The sequence below is a fragment of the Dermacentor albipictus genome, chromosome 9 (assembly GCF_038994185.2).
Source record: "Dermacentor albipictus isolate Rhodes 1998 colony chromosome 9, USDA_Dalb.pri_finalv2, whole genome shotgun sequence".
Classification (NCBI taxonomy): domain Eukaryota; kingdom Metazoa; phylum Arthropoda; class Arachnida; order Ixodida; family Ixodidae; genus Dermacentor; species Dermacentor albipictus.
This window is the reverse complement of record NC_091829.1, coordinates 106,390,243-106,414,006: the sequence shown is the minus strand read 5'-3', so window position 1 is coordinate 106,414,006 and position 23,764 is coordinate 106,390,243. Positions and strand designations below refer to the sequence as shown.

Sequence of the window (23,764 nt, the reverse complement as noted above, 5' to 3'; positions counted from 1 at the left end):
AAGTGTCAAGTAAGTGTCGACGATACAGAAGGTCGACGTGCATGGATGCTCAAATGATTCGATAAAAAAATGTTGATTACTGGCCTATGTTGCGTTTCATTTTTGTTTTTTTCACCTACACCTTATTTGTATGTTAATCATACCGCATTTCCCTTGCAATTACAATTATGCGCATCGAGTCTTTGAGAGCATCCAGCAACGTAGGATACGGTCGTCGCATTATCTAGAAATCTTGGTTGCCGTGCATTTATGTTAGGCGCCTTACCGCGTGGGCCTCCAAGCACTGCTCGACATCATGCGGCCCCTGGCGGGATGGATACTAATCACGCATTTGGGCGAGATGGGCCTCGCCAGCATCGGCCCTATTGTTGGCGGGGCTGGCGCGAGCTTATAACTTGCGGGTTGTGTTGTGGAAACATTTGGGTAGATGTGACTGTGCAGCGATGCTTTGAGGAATGTGCGTGTCTGTAATAATCGACAGGTTGTGGAGTAGTGCTTATTGAGTGACTTGTGAGGATGTGGGTACTCCATTCTCGCCTTACGGTAATGCATGACAATTTCACCATGTGTAACCAATCTGTCTTACGCGTAGCCGCGCCATGAGACGAATGCCTCGTCTTCAGCCTGCTGGGTTGTGGGTCGTCGGGGGAGGGAGGGGGGCTTCACCGCTACTATGACGACTGACGCTCCCGGTGGACGATTTCTCGGGCAGCGTGGTGAGCGGCTTCGTTCCCGGCGAGGCCCGAATGGCCCAGGGCCCATATTTACTGAATGCGGTAGCGACGGGATGGGGACGTGCAAGAGATTATGCGGTTTGCATGCGGTTAGATGAGGCCTCAGGTGAAGCGGCGGATAGTCGCCTTAGATGCATTAGTGATGCAATAGACCGCAGTCGCTGCGTAGGCTGTAGCGATGAAAGCTTCTTAGCCCTCTTCCTGTTGTGTGCTACGTATGGATGTGGTGGTTGTAGGGGTAGATTGGGCTCCGTGACTGTAGCAAGGGCCATGGTTTGTACTTGCGGGTGCTGCGCTGCGTATGCATAAGCTACATGTCTGGCTCCCTCGTGACGCTTGTTGAGATTTCTTGCGCGGTCGACGGGCCGCTCTGCATTATAGGCAGGGCCCATATTGCGTGGGGTGGAAGGGATGAGGGACGCGTCTCCAAGGCCGGCGCCATAGTGACCTTGGCTGCGGTCTGCGTAATGTGTTGAACGTCCAGGGTGCGGAGGATATGCCGCCCGGTCATTGGTTGTGAGAACCACTTGTAGTGTGCAATGCGCTGGGCCTCAATTAACTCATCAATGATGCTAAGGAGGACCAGTTCTGTGCCAGTTTAAAGGCAAATACTCGAGGTGAACAGACACTGAGAATGCAAACACCATCAACGCTTCAGCATATTCATAGCGAGCTCTGAGAAAGTTTGCCTTTCAATGACAATACATGTGTTCTGCTGTGGGTGTTTGCGTACCATTGACTGCTGTTTGCAGGTGTTTCAAGGATGGATGGAGCGAGAGATTGTGCGCGAAACTTGAAACAACAAAATATGCTATTATTTGCTGCTTTATCAGAATGTTTGGTTGCCGCCCAAGAAGGCAATATAATTATGAACACTGTGATTTAAATGCTAATTACAGAGAACGCAAAACATCGGCGCGTTTAATTAGCGTGTCTGCTAACGGCATACTTATTTCGTGTTTTTTAAGGAAATATATTAATTGGTGAATACCTTGAACTAAAAGAAAGGCTTACGAAAAGGGTTCTACTCAAATTGAGGACGACGCAACGACCTATGGAAAGAAGAGTGATGGGTGTAACGTTAAGGGATATGAAAAGAGCAGATTGGGCGAGGGAACAAGCGCGAGGTAATGACATCTTAGTTGAAATCAAGAAAAAGGAATGGGCATGGGCAGGACATGTAATGAGGAGGGAAGATAACCGATGTTCATTAAGGGTTACAGACTGGATTTCAAGGGAAGGGAAGTGTAGCAGGAGGCGGCAGAAAGTTAGGTGGGCGGATGAGATTAGGAAGTTTGCAGGAACGACATGGCCACAATTAGTACATGACCGGGGCCGTTGGAGAAGTATAGGAGAGGCCTTTGCCCTGCAGTGGGCGTAACCAGGCTGATGATGACCTTGAACGCCTTAGACTCGGCAAAAGAAAAAAAAAGACATCAACGGAACAAGAGGTTTATTAGCGCCAAGTAATATCGCCCAAGACGAATACAGTCCATAAAGAAAGGTGCAGTTGAAATAAAAACGAAAAGCAGTAAAAGCTACGCGCGGTGAGATACTAGTAAATATTACGCGAAGATCGTCGCACTGCAGAGTAGGCGTACAACGCGGCACTTGCCACAACAGCAGCTGAGTCACCGAAATTTAATGAGCTAAAAAATCCCACCGGAATTCCTCTGGGAGTAGTCTAAGTGCGCCACATAAACATTGTGCCACTTGCACATCTTCAAGCGGTCCGGTGTCAGTCTGAAAGTTTTGAAACTTTATCTGACCAGTATAAACCTTATCAGTTTTTATCGCTCGTTATAAACTTTATCAAACTGGATCTGGTCTTCACCAACCCACCTGCTGTTATCAACCTAGTCAGACTTGATCCGAATTTTGCCAACTGGTATACTTCAGTATCGATCTTATCGCTATGGATTTTACCCTTATCAGCCAATATCCGTTTGTACTGACCTTATAGGAAATGATGTGACCGTTATAAACTCTTAACGGTGCTTATTAAGCTTATCAGGACTGCACCGATGATTATAAGCACTTATTTCTCTCGAGCTCTTCATCCATCGGCGTCGAACTATTATCAACCACGATGAGACCCCTTTCACCACTCTACACTCCTTATCATCCTTATAATCTGGCCACGGTGGCCACATCTAAGTGGGGGCGAAATGCAAAAACACCCGTATACATAGATTTAGAAGCACATCAAAGAACTGCAGGAGATACAATTTAATCCGGGGTCCCCCAGGCTGGTGTGCCTAATAATCAGATAAAGGTATTCGCATGTGAAACCGCGTAAATTTTTAGTCATCGTTACAAACTGATTGACACTCGGCATTAGACACTCGGAATTACGAAGGCTTTCTCATGTCAAATTCATTTTTTAGTCCTGGTTTCTTCGTAGCGATTGAGATATGAAAGACGGACCGACGGACGGATTTCTTCGTTGGGTAGAGATAGAAATGCATACGCACCTAAAGGAATGAAAGAAAAAAGAAACAACGTAATACCTGGGAACACGAAGTAAACTCTGCCAGCTGCGACAAGTTACAAGCTCGGAAACGATAAATCGCGTAACACTAACAATATAACGCTTTCTCACATATGCAGTCGCACTTGTCTATCGCCGACGTATAATCAGTATCGTGCTCACCTGCTACTGTATCTAGTATGCTTCTAGTGGACGACTACAATCTGACTGCTGATCGAAAAATTCTGATGAAAAATGTTCATTGGTGTTTTCAGCGTTGCCACTTCGTGATTCGACACTCTGACCGATGAGCTTTTTACTCACTAAATAAATGGGTACCATGACAATTCCTTGTAAGTTCCTTAGGTAAGAGTTAATCTAAGCGCATTGTCCTACGCTTGCAATGACTCTGATCCTAACAATATGTTTGTTGCATTTTTTCCACCGCTACCCTAATGATATCTTACCTCAACTGCTGACCAGTCAGTCATTCCACAGTTTTCGAATAACAGCCCCTCTGCATGTGGGCACTCCCTACACTTTTGGCTGGGTGAATACCTTTGGAATTTCATTGCCATGTACCGAGCCGTTTATCTATCGCAGGCGTAAAGCAAACAATCAAACAGGGGCACCTGGTAGAAGGGAAGCCGAACAATAGCGTTCGAACAAATGCATGGTCGGCGAACATACCTGTTGAGTGAAAAAGCTTACTAGATACATTGCATACTAACGTCTGTACACATACGTGCAGATAAGCCTATTTGCTCTGATTGAAGAATAAAGTCGGTGTATCTGATCATGATCAGATACAGCGCTAGCGTTGCAATATATATATATATATATATATATATATATATATATATATATATATATATATATATATATATATATATATATATATATATATATATATATATGTAGCGTTCCTAACTAGAACGGCAACAGAAATGACATCATCTAAGTGAGACGGGTGTCGTCCGCCATTTTATTCCAACTTCTTCCTTCTCACTTCTCCCCTAGCACCTTCCTTCGTCTTCTTTCATGCGTCCAGCGCAGACCGCTTCACTCTTCCGGATTTCTTTTAATTACACCTCCTGGGGTAATACTTGAATACGTTTCCAATAGCGGCGCACTCCGTTTGGCCCGAGGCTCCGGTGTACCAGACATTCTTGAATATTCCATGCTGGCATGCAGTCTTAATAACTTGAAATGGTCCGCAATATTTTGAATTTGAGGGCACAGCTCCTTTCCTTACAAGGACATAGTCTCCAGGCTGTATGTCCGGTATCTCGCTACTGTGCCTTTTATCAAAGTTTCGCTTCATGCGGCGCTTGTAGATCTCCTGTTCTTTGACAGTTTTCCTTACTTCTGCAAGTTCGAGGTTCTCTAGGAGACCTAGCTCACGATCTGCAGGAAGTATGGGCGCTGTACCTGAAGTTACAAAATGAGGGCTGCAGCCTAAACTCGTGGTGTATGATCTGTTGTGATGCTTCACAGCGGCCTCGAGACAGCACTTCCAGCCACCGGCAAAGTCTGGATACATCTTCAGATACTGTTTGATGTCTCGTATGGCACGTTCCGCTAGGCCGTTTGCTGCCGGGTGGTATGGAGAAGAATACCTTATCATGATGCCGTGCTCCTGGGCCCACTTTGATAATTTGGCACTCCGAAAAGCCGGCCCGTTGTCGCAGACGAGCGTCTTTGTGTGTTTAAAACACTCAGCTTTGAGGAGGTCTATTACGCTGTTTGCGTCTTCTTTGCCAGCTTTAGCCGCAATCGTCCGTGTGCACTCATCTATGGAGAGCAAGAAAGCTTGCGTTCGCTTGACTCCTTCCCCCTTCTTTTTGAGCTCCGCGAAGTCCAAATGAATTACTTCGAACGGGATGCTTGAATATTCAGGGTTTGTCATAACGTCTGTCGATTGCTTGAATTTAACTTTGTTCACCTGGCAGAGGTGGCATGTGCGGATGTAATGGCTGATGTCGTTTTTCATGCCCGGCCATGTGAATCTCATGAGCAATTTCTTATAAGTGCGCCAGAAGCCATCATGTCCACCCGATTCAGGGGTGTCGTGGTATAGATGAAGAATCCTTGGAATCATAGTTGGTGGTACGTGATACCTTCCATTGATAAACTGGAGCTCTTCTGTACCTTCCCATAGCTTAATATGATTGATTGTATCTGGATTATTGCTTGATTCCTGTACAAGTAATCTTGATAGTGCGTCAGCGTCAGTGAGGAGTGGGCCAGGACGGTGCGAAATTACGAAATCAAATTGTTGCAGATAGTTCACCCATCTAGCAATGCGGCCTCTTGGCTGGGCCATGCTCAGAAGTTGAGTCAATGCTTGATGGTCCGTGAAAAGTATGAATTTGGCACCTTCCAGGTAAGTACGAAACTACTGCACAGCTTTTAAGACGGCCAGAGCTTCCTTTTCTGTGGTACAGTAATTGATTTCGGCGGGTTTCAGGGTATAGCTGTAGTACCCCACGACGTAGTGTTTGGTTTGATCAGCTTGTTTGGATGGCTTCTGGTATAGAACTGCACCGGTAGCATAATGTGATGCGTCCGTGTTCAGCACGAAAGGCAAGGAAAAATCCGGTATTCGCAAGATGGGGTCCGACGATATTAGTTTTACAAGCTCACGATAGACAGCTTCGCACTTCTCGTCCCAATGAAAAGGCACGTCTTTCTGAGTTAAACGTGTGAGGCACCTTGTTCTCAGTGCGTAGTCTTTGATAAACGCCCGGAAGTGTCCTGCAAGGCCAAGAAAAACGCGCAGGGAGTGCACATCATAAGGCTTTACCAGCTTGGAGATTCTCTCTACCGATTCTTGCTTGGTGCTTTTAGTCTGTCCATCAAACACCCTGCCAAGAAATACTACGGTATCTTGAAAGAACGCACTTTTCTTGAAGTTGACTTTGAGTTGGGCAAGACTGAGGGCATGAAGAACTTTTGAAAGATGACTACGGTGTTCGTCCTTTGTCTTTGAGTAGATGATGATGTCGTCGATGTACACATTGCAAAATGTGCCCAGGTAAGGTTTCAGAATGTCCGTCATAATCTTCTGAAACCACGCAGGGGAGTTTTTCCAACCAAATGGTAGGCGGTTGTACTCAAACAAGTCAAATGGGGTTATGAACGCGGTGTACTTCTTCGTTTCTTCACTTAGTGGAATCTGCCAAAAGCCCTTGCAGAGATCTATTCGTGAAAACCAATGGCAACCACCGGTTTCGTCAATGATGTCGTCGATTCTCGGCATTGGATAAGGTATCAATTCAGTTTGACGATTGAGAGCCCGGTAGTCTGTGCAGAGGCGGAATGTCCCGTCTTCTTTAGGTGCAATATTGATAGGAGAAGCAAATGGGGATACAGAAGGCCGGATGATACCTGCGTCTAACATTTCTTGCAACTCCTTTTTCAGCCACACCTTTTTATCTCTGGACATATTATAGGGGGTTCTACGAACCACTGTTTTATCTGCGAGCTCGAAAGGAACGACATGGGATTTCATTGCTGGAGGGTAGCTTCCTATGCATATAAGCTCTGGGTACTTAGTCTTGATGTCTTCGTGGTGAAAAATTAGCCTTGATACACTAGGTTCTTCACCAGGGTCTTCTGTTCTTATCGTGTCTTCGGCCATTACCTTGTCATCCCAATAGAGGTTCATCTTAAGTTTTTTCATGTCTGGACGGGACAAAAGAAAATCGTAGGTGACATTGGGAATGGCCAATACGTCACTGGTAATAGCATTTCCTTGAAATTCAATAGCCAGGGTTACCCATTCGCTATGCATGGTCACTGACCCATCGTAGGCTTGGACACGCAATGTTCTACCAGCGTGCAGACGACTGGCATCCACTCGAGTCTTGTTGATAATAGATACTGAAGCTCCACTGTCAACGAGAGCCTTCACTTCAATGCCACCTACCTTAATGGGGGCGTACAATAAGCTTGACGACACCAAATATACTGTCTCACTGAAGCTCTTTTTCTGGGGCTTGTGATGCACGGTAGACAGATTATGTGGAAGTAGGTTGCCGTGAACTGCGGTAATTGGTTCTTCACCATCCTCACAGTCATGATTTACGCTTCCCAGAGATTTGTTTATGAAGCTGTGTTCACATTCAGTTGACGGCAACGACTCTAGATTGGAATCAAGTTGCTCTGTTCTACCATCTGGCTGTCTTCTCGATGTAATTCTTGGCACTGAGGTCTGTAGAAAGTTCAGAAGGTCATCAAACGTTCTTGGACCTTTGAGCTGGACATGACAACGGATCTCGATACACAACCCTTGCGTTATCAAAGCTACAACAGCAGAAGACGACAGCTTCGGTTCTGCAGAATACAACAGGCGACGCTTCTCAAGACAGTACTCAAGCAGAGAGCCACCTGTATAACTGAACCGCAGTGCCGCATCCCATCTTTCTACTGCGTTGCCTTCGAAAGCCCCTAAAAAGTTGCTTTTCCACAGTTCCCAACATGTTGTTCCATAAGCCATGAGTTGCACGTCATACCATTTTCTGGCTATACCGCCCAAATAGCGGCGCATATGCAAAATCTTTGTGTCGTCGGAGTGCCACAGATTCTTGTCACAGGCGTACTCGAAAAAACACAGCCAGTAGTGTGCATTTTGCGATTTTCCTTCAAAAACATCTGGTTCAACAATACTTCGTGCTGACTGCTCTCGACTAAGCGCTTGGACGAAAGTTCTCATTATTTCGATCTGTTGTATAATGTTCCTTTGCAGTTCCATAACACTCAAGTCTAGGCTCACCTTCCCGGCAGGCGTTTCCTCTTTGAGGGTGCCACGTCGTATGGGTTCCAGAACGAGTTCGCTCAGTGTCTGCAGTTGTAGATTCACTGTCACCGATCCTGTTTGCACGAGGGCTTGGCGGCTGATTGCAGCTTGTTGCAGTACCACGTTGATCAGCGCGGTAGAACTAACTTCAAGAGGAAGGTCCGTCGCTGGCTCACCGTGCACTTGGTATCGGGTGAACACAACAGACTCTGATGACGCCTGGTCGACGAAAAACGTCACCCACATCGCTGGTCTTCGAAAACTGTCGACTGCGCCAAAATGTAGCGTTCCTAACTAGAACGGCAACAGAAATGACATCATCTAAGTGAGACGGGTGTCGTCCGCCATTTTATTCCAACTTCTTCCTTCTCACTTCTCCCCTAGCACCTTCCTTCGTCTTCTTTCATGCGTCCAGCGCGGACCGCTTCAATATATATATATGCCTGAAAAATATATCGGTTCCGTGGAAAGGATAACAGAAATTCCGGCGGAACCCATCTGAGGCTGGATGCGAACGACACTGCGGTTTGCACTGAAGCAATGGAGGAGCGCGCAGCGGATACACGGCCAAAGCGCGTCACGCATGAGGCGTGTCTGCAATCTAGCTCCTCCATCGCGCTTCCTTTGGATATTCTCCGTCGTTCAGTGGCAGCGCCAAAGAGTCTGCGCGTAGCACGCTTGTCCATATCTATCCATAGAAGAGTGCCTCAATATGCACAACGTTTGTCCGTTTCTGCCGAACGCCGCAGAAGCTCTAAATAGTTTTTTCAGTGATTGAAGACACAGCAGTTCCAGGTAGTGGCCATAGGGACCCCAGCACCTCCACCAAATGCTACGAGGCTTATTGACAATTAGCGGAAAGTCACAAACACAGTCACGTGGGGTCAAGCGCAGAGCAGCCGAATAGTCCGAGCCAAACTCCAGCGCAAGCACCAACGCGAATGCGTCCGTCCTCTTCAGCAGACAGGCGGCAGGAGCGCTGGTGGAGCTCTCTTATTCATTGCTATAATAATATGCCCACATTGGTGCACGCCTCGTTTTCGCTTTACCTGAAGTGAAAGCCGGCATATAGGTAGAAAGCTAGAACATATTAAGCGCCTCCAACATTGGGTCTATGAAGGAAGGCTTCTGTCTGTTTTTTTTAATCGGGTTTACAGGACTAGGACAATAGCGCATAGCGTCCAAATCACAAAAAAAGGAACGTTAATCATATGCCCCGCATTCTAGCTTCCGGTAGCTTTGCTGTCGATTGCAGGTGCTTCTTGGACATCTTCGAATCATACTAAGTTTTCACATGCTTGGGGGAACAAGTGACAGCTTCAGCCACCTTGGAGACAACTTGACTGCAGGTCTTTGAGAAGATTTGAGCAGCGCGTGCGCGACCATATCGCATGCACAGCTATTTGCGCACATGTAAAAAAGCCACTTCAATCTGGATTCTTCAGTGGTACGGCGAAAACGCAAGAACCAGAGCGTAAACCATGCGTCCCAAATACTTGTTCCTGTTCTGTATACTCATACCGCAGCGATGAAAGAAGTCTTGTTGTTGTGCCGTGCCCCCGATAATTTCTGGCCTGAGCGTACGAGGGTTACCAAGTGTGCGAATTGTTACTTTGTTGTAATGTGGAACTGAATCCCAGTCATTTCACTGCTCAAAGGCTCCACATACTGATAGACAGCCAGCAGGCTATTAGCAAAGCTTTGGCAGAGGTTAAAAAGCGGCTGGAGGACACCATGAAAAGTGCAAATTTCTAGACGTTAATAAACACACGAGAAAGAAATGTAACAGAAATAGCACAAAATGTGGATGCTTTTCAAATCCTTAAAAATTTGGTTACAAAACTTCAAGATACACTTATATTACTGCAGACAAAACTTAGAAAATGAGAACGGTATCGGAGGTCGAATCTTGTGGTCTTTGGCATAGATAAACGAGCAACTGAGACAGGCTAGGCTGTGATATCGTGCAATCAAGCATTGAAGAAAGTATTTAGCTCAAATCATTTCACACCAGAAAAGCCTTTATTCCTTCGCCCGCGAAGCAATTTGCAGAGGCTGTATTCGGGTCTACGTTGCAGCAGCCGTTGGTGACGAAAGCGCGGCAGGAGATTTTGTGCTGGAGGGTGTACCAACGTCTACCACAGCGGCAAAGCCCGGAACAAGGAGGCTTCCTTGTGCTTTGGCGAAGTTCAAGAAGATGTCCTGAAGTGTGTTCTCGCCGACGAGGGCGTGTTCGAGGGGGAACTTTTTCTGGAGATGCGCCACCTTGGTGAACAGCTCACTCCATGGAATACGCTCCATTAGGTGGTAGCTAAGCAGGTTCTGGACGGAGAGAAAACACCCGTTGATGATGTACCACAAGTTGGCACCACGCGCAATAAGAGAAACAAAAAGTGATCCACTGTCTGTAAGCCCGTCCTCCTAAAGTACTCTATGCCTCCTAACCGCAATGTAGGAGTATGTGACAAGTATTGTACGGCATCCCATACGGTTGGCCCAGCTACTATGCTCGAAGTTAAAGGAAAAAAAAGGCAGGTCATTCGACAAGAATGTGACCAAGTCCTTGCTGCTAAAAATGTTGTTGAGAACACTCCAGAAAATCTTATAGTCCCTTACATCCAATTAGTTGAAAGTAGCCAGAACTTTTTTATTGTTATTGTAAATTTCAGAATGTTAATTAGTGGCAGAACGGGGCCATATGAGACGTCAAAATGCCGCATTTTCTGCTGCATGTCTTTATTTTGCTATTCTGCGTGTCTGTCCCACACACACAGGATAGCATTGTCATCAAACACAAACGTATATGTAGATAAGCACATCTGATAAAACCGAATTGATTCCAATTTAAATATTGAAGAATAAAACGAAAACCTTGATTGCTAGCTACCAGGGACACCAAGCACTACAATCTGAATATATACATGCTAGATAAGCATACCTGTTTTGCGGGAAAGACACAATAAAATTGAGGAACACGCATGTTATAAAAGAAACTGAACATTACAATCCAATATATGCATGTCATTTGGGCATATCCCTTGGGAGTGACATTTTAAACAGAAACCGGAGTACCTAGTTGTTTCCATGGATCATGAACATCACCGGCCGAACGCATTCATGCCGGATAAACATATTGACTCCCATTGAAAGACTCAAGAATAGAATAGCGGTATCTAACAAAGATTGCCGTCTGGACGCGCGCATGGTAGACTTTTTCGAGTTTAAGACATAAGAATTTAACTTCAGTGCTGATGCGTACAAGAGACGCTGGACATAACCATTCGAACACATACATGCCATGTAAGCATGTCTACTCTGACTGAAATATAGAATAAAAGAGAGATTTGTGCCAATCATTTGTCGACGCTAAAGATAACAAGGTGGACGTCGACGGATGTTAAAATGATTGGATGAATAAATGTTTACCGCGCATCTGTGTTCTGTCTCAGTTTCGTGTTTATTATTGACCTAATTGTTATTCTAATCGTATCGTATTTCACTCGCAATGACGATGGCGCCCATCGGGCCTCCTTGGGCGTCCTGTAACGTAGGATATTCTCCCTGTATTATTCAGAAATCTTGGCGGCCACGCATATGTGTTAGACGACTCTGCGCTTGGGCCCCAAAACGCTGCTCAACGTCATTCGGCTCGTAGCAGGCACGATACGTATCACGCAATTGGGCGAGTTGCGCCTCGCGAGCTTCGCCCGCATTGCTGGCGTGGCTGGTGCGTGTTGAACGCGCACAACGTCGGGGTGCTGGTGAGGCCGTTAGGCGTCGACAGTTCTCCTTATACATGTCGGCATGCTCCTGTTGCACAATGTCATTTTATGTTGTCATGTTGTTGTCAATGTCAATGTCAATGTCAATGTCATGTTGTTGTTGTCAATGTCAATGTCATGTTGCACAGGGTCATTTTATAGTGTGGCGAATTAAGCGTACCAGGCAGACGCAGGAAATTTCGTTACATCACGCCGGCGAAGCCATAATTTCAGAAAATTTGCTCCCGGTATAGTTCGGCGCGTTGAGCCTGCCCCACGGCAGAGCAACGATCAGCTGCTGCAGCAAAGCGCGCGCACGAGTACGTGGTGAGCAAGCGCTTTTAGTGCTGGGGAAGGTGCAAACTATGTTCACTCTCTTCGTTCCACACGAATTGTAGGCCGGCATGGCGACAGCCAGCCCATGCTAGCGCGCGATGCACTGGGCCTTTACGATTAGCAGTCCCTGACAGTCCTGGTTTGCTTGCAGCAGCTGTCAGCTGCTGTGGCGTATTCGACTTTGCTCGGAGAGCTTCGAAAACTCCACCCACTAGTCTGATAGTTGGCGGAAACGCGTTTTATTTTTTTCACCCCCGGCGGGAAGTTCTGACTGAACTGTTGGAACCAGCGTATCGCAGCTTCAGCATATTTTTGCTCGGACAAGCGCAAACAGCTAGCAGGTGAAGGCCGAAAATGATGCGTGCGGCATCCGCTGCGATGTTTTGAAAGGTGCCATTTGCCTCTGCCTACTAGAGCCTTCCAGACAGGAAATATTGCGCACTCAGCTATCACGTCTCGTGGATTGGTGCTTTAGGTTCTATCATTTGAGATTTTCATCAGCCGTGTATTTATGCAGCTACAGTCTCTGTTTTTTATTTATAACACAAGCACTGAGATCAGGTGCGCACACTTGTCTTCTTTCGCGAAATCCGTCATGCTCATTTGTATATTCTCATTAGAACAAGGCCGCGCGGTTGGTCACATCATCCTATTCCCGTTTCGTAAGCCGTTTAATCACTTAAAGCAAAACTTCCTCTAGCTACGCTTGTCAAGTCAGGCGACATACTCGGCTATCGTTTTTTTACTCACTTTGCCATAGGAACACGACGTTCGTCCAATCGCACATTTTTCAAGCCCCTAATACTTAAACCCGTCTCGCTCATACGCACAAGGTATCGCCCATTTTTGCCCGCACGAAGTACCGAAATTCGTCTTTACCATTCTGTATAAGCGAATGGAACTCTTTGCGGTCCATGATCGCCGAGATATCAGATCCTTCACTATTTCACTCAGCGCTCCTGGGTTATTCACAAATGAAATACTTTGCTAACCCGCATCTGCCTGTCTTCATTTTAGATACAGTCTTTCTACGCTATATGTATGCAGTGTTCTTCCCAATGTATTTATTATCAATGTTTTAATGGCTATTTAACAAAATGTTCTATACTCATCTTCAATGCATTTGGTTGAAACTTAAGCTATGCTAATCTGAACACCTTGGTTCAAATCCACTTGCTTTTTTTCTTGTTTTGTCGTTAGTATTCTTGTCGACGGTTTGTATTGTCCATAAATGATATTTATGTGCGCCCCTGAAATCTCTCACCTCCCCCCCCCCCCCCCCCCACGTAATGGCCACTAGGGTCTTTAGAACCTAAACCAAAGACAAGTCTGCAGCTCCACCCTTGATACCATGATCAAGAACGCCTCGGAAAATGTGCCTATGAGATGCCAAATGTGCATTGCAGCGAATAGTGACCTATTCGAGCACGCATTATAATCAAAGGGCGCCTCGTAGATTGAAGGTCACTGGAAAATTACTGCGGGTGTAAGGCCACCTCCCCAGCCAACCCCATTACACTCCGTCGGCCGGCTGCCAGGCCTTGCCAATTTCAAGCATAAAAAAAAATAAAGCTATGTTCTTGTTATCTTTGGTTTCCTTAGTCTCTTTATCTCTTCGGCACCGCTCACCCAGCAGCACGAATTTGCGCCGTCATGCGATAAAAGTCGCATGGCCAGATACCTACACCATAGATGGATGGATGCAAAACTTTAATAAGGTCCTGAGGTGCGCGACTCAGCGCGCTGCGGGCCGCTCCCACGTTGGGACAGTCAGGCCTTGCCCGACCGCCGCATCGTGGGCCCTCAGGACAGCCCATAGTTGCGCCCCGGCATAAGGGCTCTGGATAGCGGAGAGCCACTTGTCTTCATACGTAACGAGGGGCAACGCCAGGTTGAGGCTAGCGGTGTCATTGCAATGCCTGCAAGAACTAGTGGCATAGGTGTCGGGATAAATTTTGTGGAATAAAGCCGGGCTGGGGTGTGAGCCTGTTTGCAGTAATCTGAGGGTCAATGCCTGCGCTCTATTTAACTTCTTGTGTGGAAGGGGAAACTCTCTCCTGCCGAGATAAAAGTGCTGCGCAATTTCGTTATAAACAAATTATACAAATTATACAAAGGGGGACACTGGCAAAAACTGGCAACAGGAAATACGTCACGCTAGTGTTAACGCCGACCATTTGCTGCCGCGAGCATCGAAAAGAATGTGAAATGAGTTGATCAGAAAATGTTTAACTTTTTTTATTCTTTCCCGGCAAAAGTAAGAATATCTGCGTGTAAATTAAATTAAACTTTGCGGCTTACTTCCGTTGCCTAGCTACAGGCGAATCGACGGTTGACGAGCCAGATGCATGCGTCATTCGTCAGATACACCGCCGAAGCGAGCGAGACCGGCTGCGAATCTGAGCGTTGGCATGTCCGGTGACCAGTCTGCCTCTTTTTCTATTTTTGGATTGAGCCTGGTTAAGCCTGGTGCCTTAATTCTACTTTAATTAGCTGTGTCCTAAGTATCTTCGCCTTAATTAACACGAAAAGTCAAGTGCTCGAGCGCCCTGATTAACACTATTTTAACTTACTGTGCCTAAACTTTGCCTTAACACCAAAGGTCGTGGGTTTGCCTCTGAAGAAAGATTGAGGTTTTGAGTGTTTTAACTCTGTCCTAATTAACTGTGTCTTAAGTAACTTCGCATTATTCAACAGCCAATATCGTGGGTTAGAGTGCCTTAATTACCTGTATCTTAAAGGGCCCCTGAAACGGTTCGGACAAATTTTGTAGGCGCGTAGGGTACAGCTTAAGTAGAACATTCGCACCACAATTTAAGTGAAGCGTTACGTATTAATGGAGCTGCAAGCGATTAGAAGTTACCCTCCTCCCTAGCTATGCTTTTCCTCCTCAACTCGCTCGCCGAGCGAGCGGCGCTAAGCTCCGCCTTCACTGGTTCAGCGTCACGATGCGACGTCACATCGCTCACTTCCGGTTGTTTAGGAGCACGCCCCCTCCCGCGCGAGACCTCTCCGCTAGCCGCTTGGCCGTCGACCGAGAGCTATCGAAGCAGCGTGCGTTGCGAGCATTCTGTCCTAGCGCCGAACGTGTCCGGTACTGCGCTAAAAACAGGCAAGCTGGTCATTTCGGCAAATGACTGCAGGCATAAACTCAAGCTGATGAAGGAACTTTAGCGTAGACGTACGTGAGCAGCCTGATCGGTCTGCACGGTCCAGACACTTGCTGGCGCAGCGCTTAACCAGTCAAACAAAGCGCTAATATTGTTCTAACCAAGTGTAAAGCATTTTAAACATTTATAAATCAACGTGTTGATGATTACACTCCTGCGAAAAATACACACCAGCAGCAAAGAATACACTTCGTTGCTGCTACTGTGTATGGTTGAGCTCTGTGCCACCAGGTGGCTGCACCGTGCAGACCATTCACATTTGCCCTTCTGCTCATCTCGTGGCTCATCCCGGCAGAGTCGAGCGGCCAGACCCTGTCCCCTTGCGCTTGCGTTTGCCCTAATACTGGACTCGCGGTTTGCAGGTCGCTAGGTTTGCAGTCCACAAGGCAACAAAGTCGAATCATAGTGCTCGCGAAAAGACTGAGACCGACTCTGACCGCGAAGCTCTCGTCAAAATGGAGTACGTTGTAACACAAGCAGACGACACTTGCTGTGTGCCGGAAGTGCTGAAGTGTACTAAAAAACTATTCTTGTGTATTCTCTTTAAGTTATTTTCTTTTTACAAAAACAAAGTAACTGACATTCCAACTATTACGAGCATCATTTGTTCACCATAAAGTTGGAAAAATTATCGACCACGCACCCTGGTCAGCCAATCAGATAGCTCGCCCATGTGACGTAATATGGGTTATTTGCATCATATGGGTAGGGGCGGCTTAAAATTCCGCCGAGCAATGCGCTGCGATCGGCAGCGATGTGTATTTTTAAAACCTTATAATAAATTACACGCTTTACGCAGAGCACTTAGATGCATCAATTAATGATCAGAAGAACCTACTCTAACGACTCAGTACGTTTGTTGAAAATCGCCAAAATCGTTTCAGGGTCCCTTTAATTTAGCTGTGCCTTAAATTTGCCCTAATTAACACTAATGTTCGTGGGTTCGACTTCCAGCAAAGGTAGAGGGCTCGAGTGCCTGAACTGAACCCTAATTTGTCTTAAGTGCGCTCATTTAGCGGCAACGGTCATGGGTTCAAGACCCACCAATGTTCATGGGTTTCTAACGTTAACGCCGGAGGTATTGGGTTCGGCTCCTACCAAACCTCGAAGTTTCCTATCCGTTTCGTACCATTGTGTACGCTGGATTTTCAACCTCGTGATACAATTATTGCACTTGAATTAAATTTTATGCAGAGCCTTCTGTGTTGGTTGTCTAAGGATGCGTAAGCATTGTGCCATTTGCTCATCTCCACGCAGCCCGGTGTCTTTATCAATTGTGCGAAACTTGATCCTATTAGTATAAACGACAGCGCTGTTTGGGATTCTGATTCGTGTTTGATTCTGATTCTGAACTGATTCGGACGGCGGCGCAAGGTGAATTGATAACGCCAGCAAAGTACTGCAGGTGATGCAGCCAGTTGCGCTGGTGACCCTGCGATCATATAAGCCGGTGTCGCTCTTTAGTGCCTTATCTATAGAGGTGTATCTAGTACGTGCTTCAATGCACATGTAACGTCCCAGCCATCTAGTTGACTAGAAGTGTGGTCTAGGGCGAGCGCCATTGGGTAGTTTAGCCGCAGGCAATGGGCACGAAGTGGCGCCACGTCCTGAGTGTATAAAATCCCGCGTCTCACTTAATAATAATAATAATAATAATAATAATAATAATAATAATAATAATAATAATAATAATAATAATAATAATAATAATAATAATAATAATAATAATAATAATAATAATAATAATAATAATCATCAGCCTGGTTACGCCCACTGCAGGGCAAAGGCCTCTCCCATACTTCTCCAACAACCCCGGTCATGTACTAATTGTGGCCATGCCGCGCCTGCAAACTTCTTAATCTCATCCACCCACCTAACTTTCTGCCGCCCCCTGCTACGCTTCCCTTCCCTTGGGATCCACTCCGTAACCCTTAATGACCATCGGTTATCTTCCCTCCTTATTACATATCCTGCCCATGCCCATTTCTTTTTCTTGATTTCAACTAAGATGTCATTACCTCGCGTTTGTTTCCTCACCCAATCTGATCTTTTCTTATCCCTTAACGTTACACCTATCATTCTTTTTTCCATAGCTCGTTGCGTCGTCCTCAATTTGAGTAGAACCCTTTTCGTAAGCCTTCAGGTTCCTGCCCCGTAGGTGAGTATTGGTAAGACACAGCTATTATATACTTTTCTCTTGAGGGATAATGGCAACCTGCTGTTCATGATCTGAGAATACCTGCCAAACGCACCCCAGCCCATTCTTATTCTTCTGATGATTTCCGTCTCATGATCCGGATCCGCCGTCACTACCTGCCCTAAGTAGATATATTCCCTCACGACTTCCAGTGCCTCGCTGCCTATTGTAAATTGCTGCTGTCTTCCGAGACTGTTAAACATTACTTTAGTTTTCTGCAGATTAATTTTTAGACCCACTCTTCTACTTTGCCTCTCCAGGTCAGTGAGCATACATTGCAATTGGTCCCCTGAGTTACTAAGCAAGGCGATATCATCAGCGAATCGCCAGTTGCTAAGGTATTCTCCATCAACTTTTATCCCCAATTCTTCCCACTCCAGGTCTCTGAATACCTCCTGTAAACATGCTGTGAATAGCATTGGAGAGATCATATCTCCCTGCCTGACGCCTTTCTTTATTGGGATTTTGTTGCTTTCTTTGTGGAGGACTACGGTGGCTGTGGAGCCGCTATAGTGATTTCATCGGTGAGCGTTTATACCATCAGCACACTCTGATTATACATCATGCCAATGCGACTGTAATGCTCTCGAATTTCATACGCAAGCAGTCTTAAGCGTTTCTGCTGAATTTTTTAAGCTTAGTGCTGATGTGTGTTTGATAAACCAGAGTTATGATTAGGTAAGTAGCTGTTACTGAATGCCACTTTAAATGCTTCAACGTCTACGCTTAGCGATCTATTGGACAAACTGAGGGAGATGTGAGGAAAAGTTATTACCTCCCCCGGCCCCCTCTCCCAAAGTGAGCCGAAACATTAATTAGGGCAGGCCTGAAACACGAGTCCAACAATTAGAGAAAAGATTTCGAAATAACCCCGACAGAATATAAACAGGCACAACACAGTACAACAGGGGACATGCTATCGTGGCTGATTCGAGAACCCCCGAAAACCCAAGGACCATAACGACAGCTTTGGTCGGCACAGCCTGCACCAGCACAGTAGAGGCCACTGCAGGAGCCTGGGCGATAAAGACACTGCAGGGAGAAGGCATGACTGCCTACATCCTCACAGGATCCCAGGCGGCATGCCGACTATTCCTTCACAGTAGGATCTATAGCACCGCCCTTAACATCTTCGGCAATTGACTAATGCAAGCACATCACATTGTATGGTGCCCGGGCATCTTGGCGTCTCTGGCAACACAAGGGCTCATGCTCGCGAAACTTCAATCCGAGGACGAAAAGACATTTCAATTTAAAACAACAATCATGAGCAAGCAATAATACTTGCGTGCGATGTCTTAGAACATCAACGTCGTTCACACCAAGAACTTGCCACTCAAAACTTGCAATAACAGTGGAGAAGGTTCGGCTATACAGAAAAATCCAGACAAACACCTACACATATCTGGAGTGGTGGCGCGTCATCTGGTTAACCAGATGTGCCTGTCAATGCCCCTGGTGTGGGGCAAGGTAATCATTGTCCCATCTGACATGGGAGTGCAAATCAGCGCCAATACATTCAAATTCACACTTATTAGCACAAAATATTTTAGGGAGTCTTCGACAGCCGGCATTCTCGCGCGGACAGACTTGGAGATTCAAGTGAGCCTCCTCGACCAGGCACGACGCGTGGTGGTGGCCGCTGGAGACCTGCATTGATTACGCACCCTACGGGCCTTTAAACCCTATTTTTCAAGAATAAAGGTTTATCTCCCTCTCTCTCGCCTGTTTTGCTGTCTAGGAACAAAAACCCCTATTGTCCCATTTTCCAACATTAATAACGCAAACTATGTCTACACCTTGAATCTGATAGCACATAATCCAAGAATAAAGGCCCGACACATTCCCAGTGACACAATTTTCTCCGGCGTTTGGCTTGAACGATGTTCCTACAGCAGAGTAGCCGGATGATCTGCCCATATGATGATTGACTTCCCAGGGACCCAGGTTGGCGGGAAAAACATAAAAATTGCGGCATTACGCATCTCACGATTAGTATCGACGGCAATGCGTTTGAATTAAATCAACGTAGCGACACTAGGTATTGCCTCCATCAAAACGAGTTAGGTATGAAGAATGTGATGCAGCTGGACTCCTCTTCCACGCTTTCCAAAGAATGCTCGGTGCCATCCAGCACTGCGGTCGCGAAGCCTCCACGTGGCCTCGAAAATGAATGGCGTGCCTGTGTGTGGGAACGCCAAGAGACGTGTCATGCTGCCACCGTGATTCTCGCTCGCCCTGTTTTGTGCACACGCTGCGCCATCAAGTGGCAATACCGAGAAGGCCGCGCATGGTCTCCGAGACGAGAAGCGCGATGTTCCTGTGCCTGAGTTACAACGCTGAGCTATAGCTCTCTATTATCTGCGTCCGCTGATAATAGAAAGTTAAAGCTCGGCAAACCAGCGGGCCAGCAGACCCAGAGGGCCAGCGTAGGCGCCAATTGCGCATCTCGTACCACGCATACGCACTGCCGTATACGCTGGCCCGCTGGGACCGCTTTCCCGCTGACTCAGTGAGTTATATCTCTCTGATGGTTCCGTCACTCGCCGCCCACACTGAAGCTCATACGTAATGATCCAAGTCGGTGAGAGGTTCTTTGAAGAGCGGCACATACGCAGCGCATTAGGGGCGCAGCCTACTAATGTGTCGTGTTGCTCTCTTTGACGAACTCTTCTCACAGGGTTTCAATTACGCGTAGAATAGGAGAAACCTTAACGACCTTTTTTGTTATTGTACAGTGGCACATCAATAGTTGCGCGTACCCAGACACACAAATTGTGGTCAAAGACGTTCGTTGGAGACTAGCACCGACCGGGTGGCACATACTCAGTACTCGAAGTAGGCGCCAGATGGTTTCTTCGAAGAGCGGTACCTCCCCAATCGCACGTCCATAGTGACTCATGCGGCAATGAAAGAGGTTCGTTTATGAGTGGTACATATGCTGCCACCTATTCAGTGACGCAATTGTTTCTGGTATTTGTATTCGAACGTTGTTACCACACCACAGCAAACCGATTCGTTACACATTCTGCCACTGACTGCCCAGTGACCCTGGTAGACGGGAGACTGGTTAGATAGAAACATAGACGTGTTTAGGTGCATGGACCTGAATATAGACAGATTGATACATAGTCCCCAAAAGTACATGACGTACCCCCAGAATGCTAACGCATTATTATAACCTGTGTACCTTCTGCACGTCCTTGAGTTGAATGCCGGGAAACAGTTTGTTCACAGCTTTCTTGAGCTTGACTTCGTCAACAGCGACGGTGGGTTCGAGAAAGAACTCCACTCGGTAGCCCTGACCGAACTTCTCCCGCAGGTGTTGCAGCGTGCCCAGGCACATCATTTGTCCGTTGACCATGATGGTGAGTCGGTCGCAAGAAAGCTCGCATTCCTCCATGCTGCATGTTGTTGACATTTGTGCGGAGCAAAGTATTAGAAGAAGCGTGAATTTTACAATTAAAAGACGATTTAGCTCGATGTTATCTGCGATTTTCGTATTCAAGTTAGCGCAGAACGTGGAAGTGATCTTGCGAGAAAACTGCTTCACCAAGTGGAATAACGTGTTGCATTTCAGAGAAAAATTTTATTTTGGCAACTATAGAAGGCAGTATATATATATATATATATATATATATATATATATATATATATATATATATATATATATATACCCAGTTGAAAAAGACAACAGGAATTCCCGTCGCAACTACAGTAATTTCTGTTGCAACTACAGAAATTGATTTTGTACGACAGAAGTTCCTTACATTTCCGTAGTTGCGATAGACATTTTTGACGTTACGACAGAAATTCTGATGTCGCAACAGAAACGTTCTGTCGCGACAACGAGAGTTTATGAAGTCGCAACAACTTTCTATCGCAACAGCGATTCTGACGTCGCAACAGGAACTGTCTGTCGGGACTACACATTTTCTTTCGTAGCGTTAGAAATGGGCCACTTTCTGTTGAAGTTTTGTTGCAAATTGTGTGTCAGTTTCGCATCGGTGGTGTATGCTACTTTTCTCTTGCACGGTATTCAATCGTGCTTCTCTGAAGCTGGCAATGCTGATAACGCCGACACCGGTATTAAAGTCGACGTGGCCAATGGTTATAATTGTGCCGTGACGAGGAGGCACCAGGACCGCCCTACCGGCCTCCTCAAATTCGGCCGCTGACCAAAATAATACCATCTGCGGGAATGTGTGCGTATCCGTTTTGTTTTATTTGGTAAGATGTGGCACACAGGCCTTTGGACTTACATGTGCCGTTACACTGAGACATTAGTTAATTTGCCCGAAATACTGCATAAGCTTTTGCGAAGTGAAACAGAATTTTCGGGTTGTTCCACGACGTTGCATGAAAAGCTGTCTCGCTAGAGTCTAATTATTCTGGGACAGCGCTGACGTGAGAAGCCAATATGCTTTCAGAATGAACACGCATCCGCGAATGTTTATGTAGCTATTTTGCATTGAACACACGAATTATATGAGCACTCAAAAGTGTAAAGAGTGAGAGACAACTGTCGAAATTAGCAGTAACAACCCTTATAGTGTCGCCGGCCGCCGTTGTCTATTTCTGAATTTCTTATTTATTATGGATATCGTACAGCAAAATCGATGTTCTAGCACTCCACGATGTACCTGTCGAGGGAAACAACACTTTTGCTCTTCTAGAGGATCGGCAGTTGACGCGACGGAGGGAAAGTGCACCTTGGCTCTTGAAATGCAAATGTGAACATTAACGCAGAGATTTTTACTGTTGTCATAGCCAAAATGTACACAGAGACATGTTCGACGTGGTGCAGTGGTAAGGAGCTGGGCTCGGGATCATGAAGTCAGAAGTTTGAATCCGCGGTGGAGAACTTTAATTTTTCTTTTTCTGTACTAACAAATTTACATAGCCATAAATAGGTCTGTGTCAATTTTTAATTAAATATTGATCGAGTACTACAGAACTTTCGGCACACACACACACACACACACACACACACACACACACACACACACACACACACACACACACACACACACACACACACACACACACACACACACACACACACACACACACACACACACACACACACACTCGACGTCCTGAGTACGTCCTCAAAAGGTACAAACGTCCTCGTCCGTTATGTGTCGTTCTGAGGATGTCCTGAGGACGTCATGAAAGGGTACAGGCGTTTTCGTCCATTCTGCGTCGTTCTGAACATGTCCTGAGGATATCAGTCACAGGATTATCCTAGAATTGTCATCAAAAGGATGTCTTCAGGATGACAAATCTGTTAATCACTTGGAAAGCTGCTAGTTGTGAAAACAAAGGTTGTTTAATTGTTGTTTTATTACGAAATACAATTAAAAATAGCTGGGTATGTATAAAAGGTTGTGATGTTATGATGGTAACCTAATTATGACGTTTTGCCTAAGCTGAAAGAACATCGGCATAAGTTGTCAATGCAATTTTGGTAAATGAGCTATTTTCCTTAGCCATCTCCCTCGCGGACTGCTCGGCAAAAAAATAAATAATAGGCGTTGCAATCAACAAAATTGTGTTCAGAATCGCCACCCCCGCGTTTTTTTTTCGCCGCTGGCAACACTGGGATGAAGTCAAGCCAAGCCCGCTTGATCAAAAGGGGCGCTCGATCAAAAAGATGGCACAGTGCGAAGCGGGCGCTGATGTTGAAGTCATGACAGCAGAAAATGATCTGGAGCCAGATGTGAATGCCGGTGAGTGCTGCCCAGCCTTCTGAAAGCCGTGGTGTTGTGCTCGTGATGGAAGAAGGCAGTGAACAACAGTTTCGCCGGGAGCGAAAACGTTGCGTTGATGCGTGTGTTCATTTCCTAAGAGACGTTCACAATGACTTCGCAGCGCCGGCGTGCAGCGCCTCACATGCAACGGAAGCAACACATGCGCTGTCTTTCGTGTCCGGCGCGGATGACAGTGGTCGCGTGGAGAATCAGCGTGAAATGAATTTGGATGATAGGGAGATAGCGCAATCTCATGAGTTGAGTAGAGAGCTAGCACGTTTTGTTCATGACGATGTGCAAGTGGTGTGTCAGCATGGCGTAGTGGACACTGAGTTAGTGAGTGACCTAGTCAGTGGTTCTTTACCTGATGGCGACTTGTCACCTTCGACCATTTTGTTGCAACACGAACAACGCCAACTCCAAAGCAGTGTTGCACAAAGCACGCAGGACTCCGAATCTGGTAGTGGTGACAGGAATGTGTTGATCATATGGCAGATGTTGCAAGCTTGGGCTGTTGAATCGCGCTGCCCTCAGGCCTCGGT

The 23,764-nt window shown here is 46.2% G+C and overlaps 1 protein-coding gene across 16 annotated transcripts in view; it reads right to left on the bottom strand.

Moving 5' to 3' along the window:
* Positions 1-10,017: 10,017 nt before the first annotated feature.
* Positions 10,018-23,764, bottom strand: part of LOC135907219 (phospholipid-transporting ATPase ABCA3-like) — a 456,174-nt gene continuing 442,427 nt past the window's right edge. For 15 of the 16 annotated variants that reach the window (XM_070525189.1, XM_070525199.1, XM_070525188.1 and 12 more), the window contains 2 exons: positions 20,660-20,873; positions 10,018-10,327 (listed from right to left, as the gene is read on the bottom strand). In XM_070525189.1, the coding sequence (XP_070381290.1) occupies positions 10,073-10,327; positions 20,660-20,873 (469 nt within the window). In that variant the 3' untranslated portion in view covers positions 10,018-10,072. The remainder of the gene's footprint in view (positions 10,328-20,659; positions 20,874-23,764) is intronic. The other variant, XM_070525201.1, reaches the window with a different exon arrangement.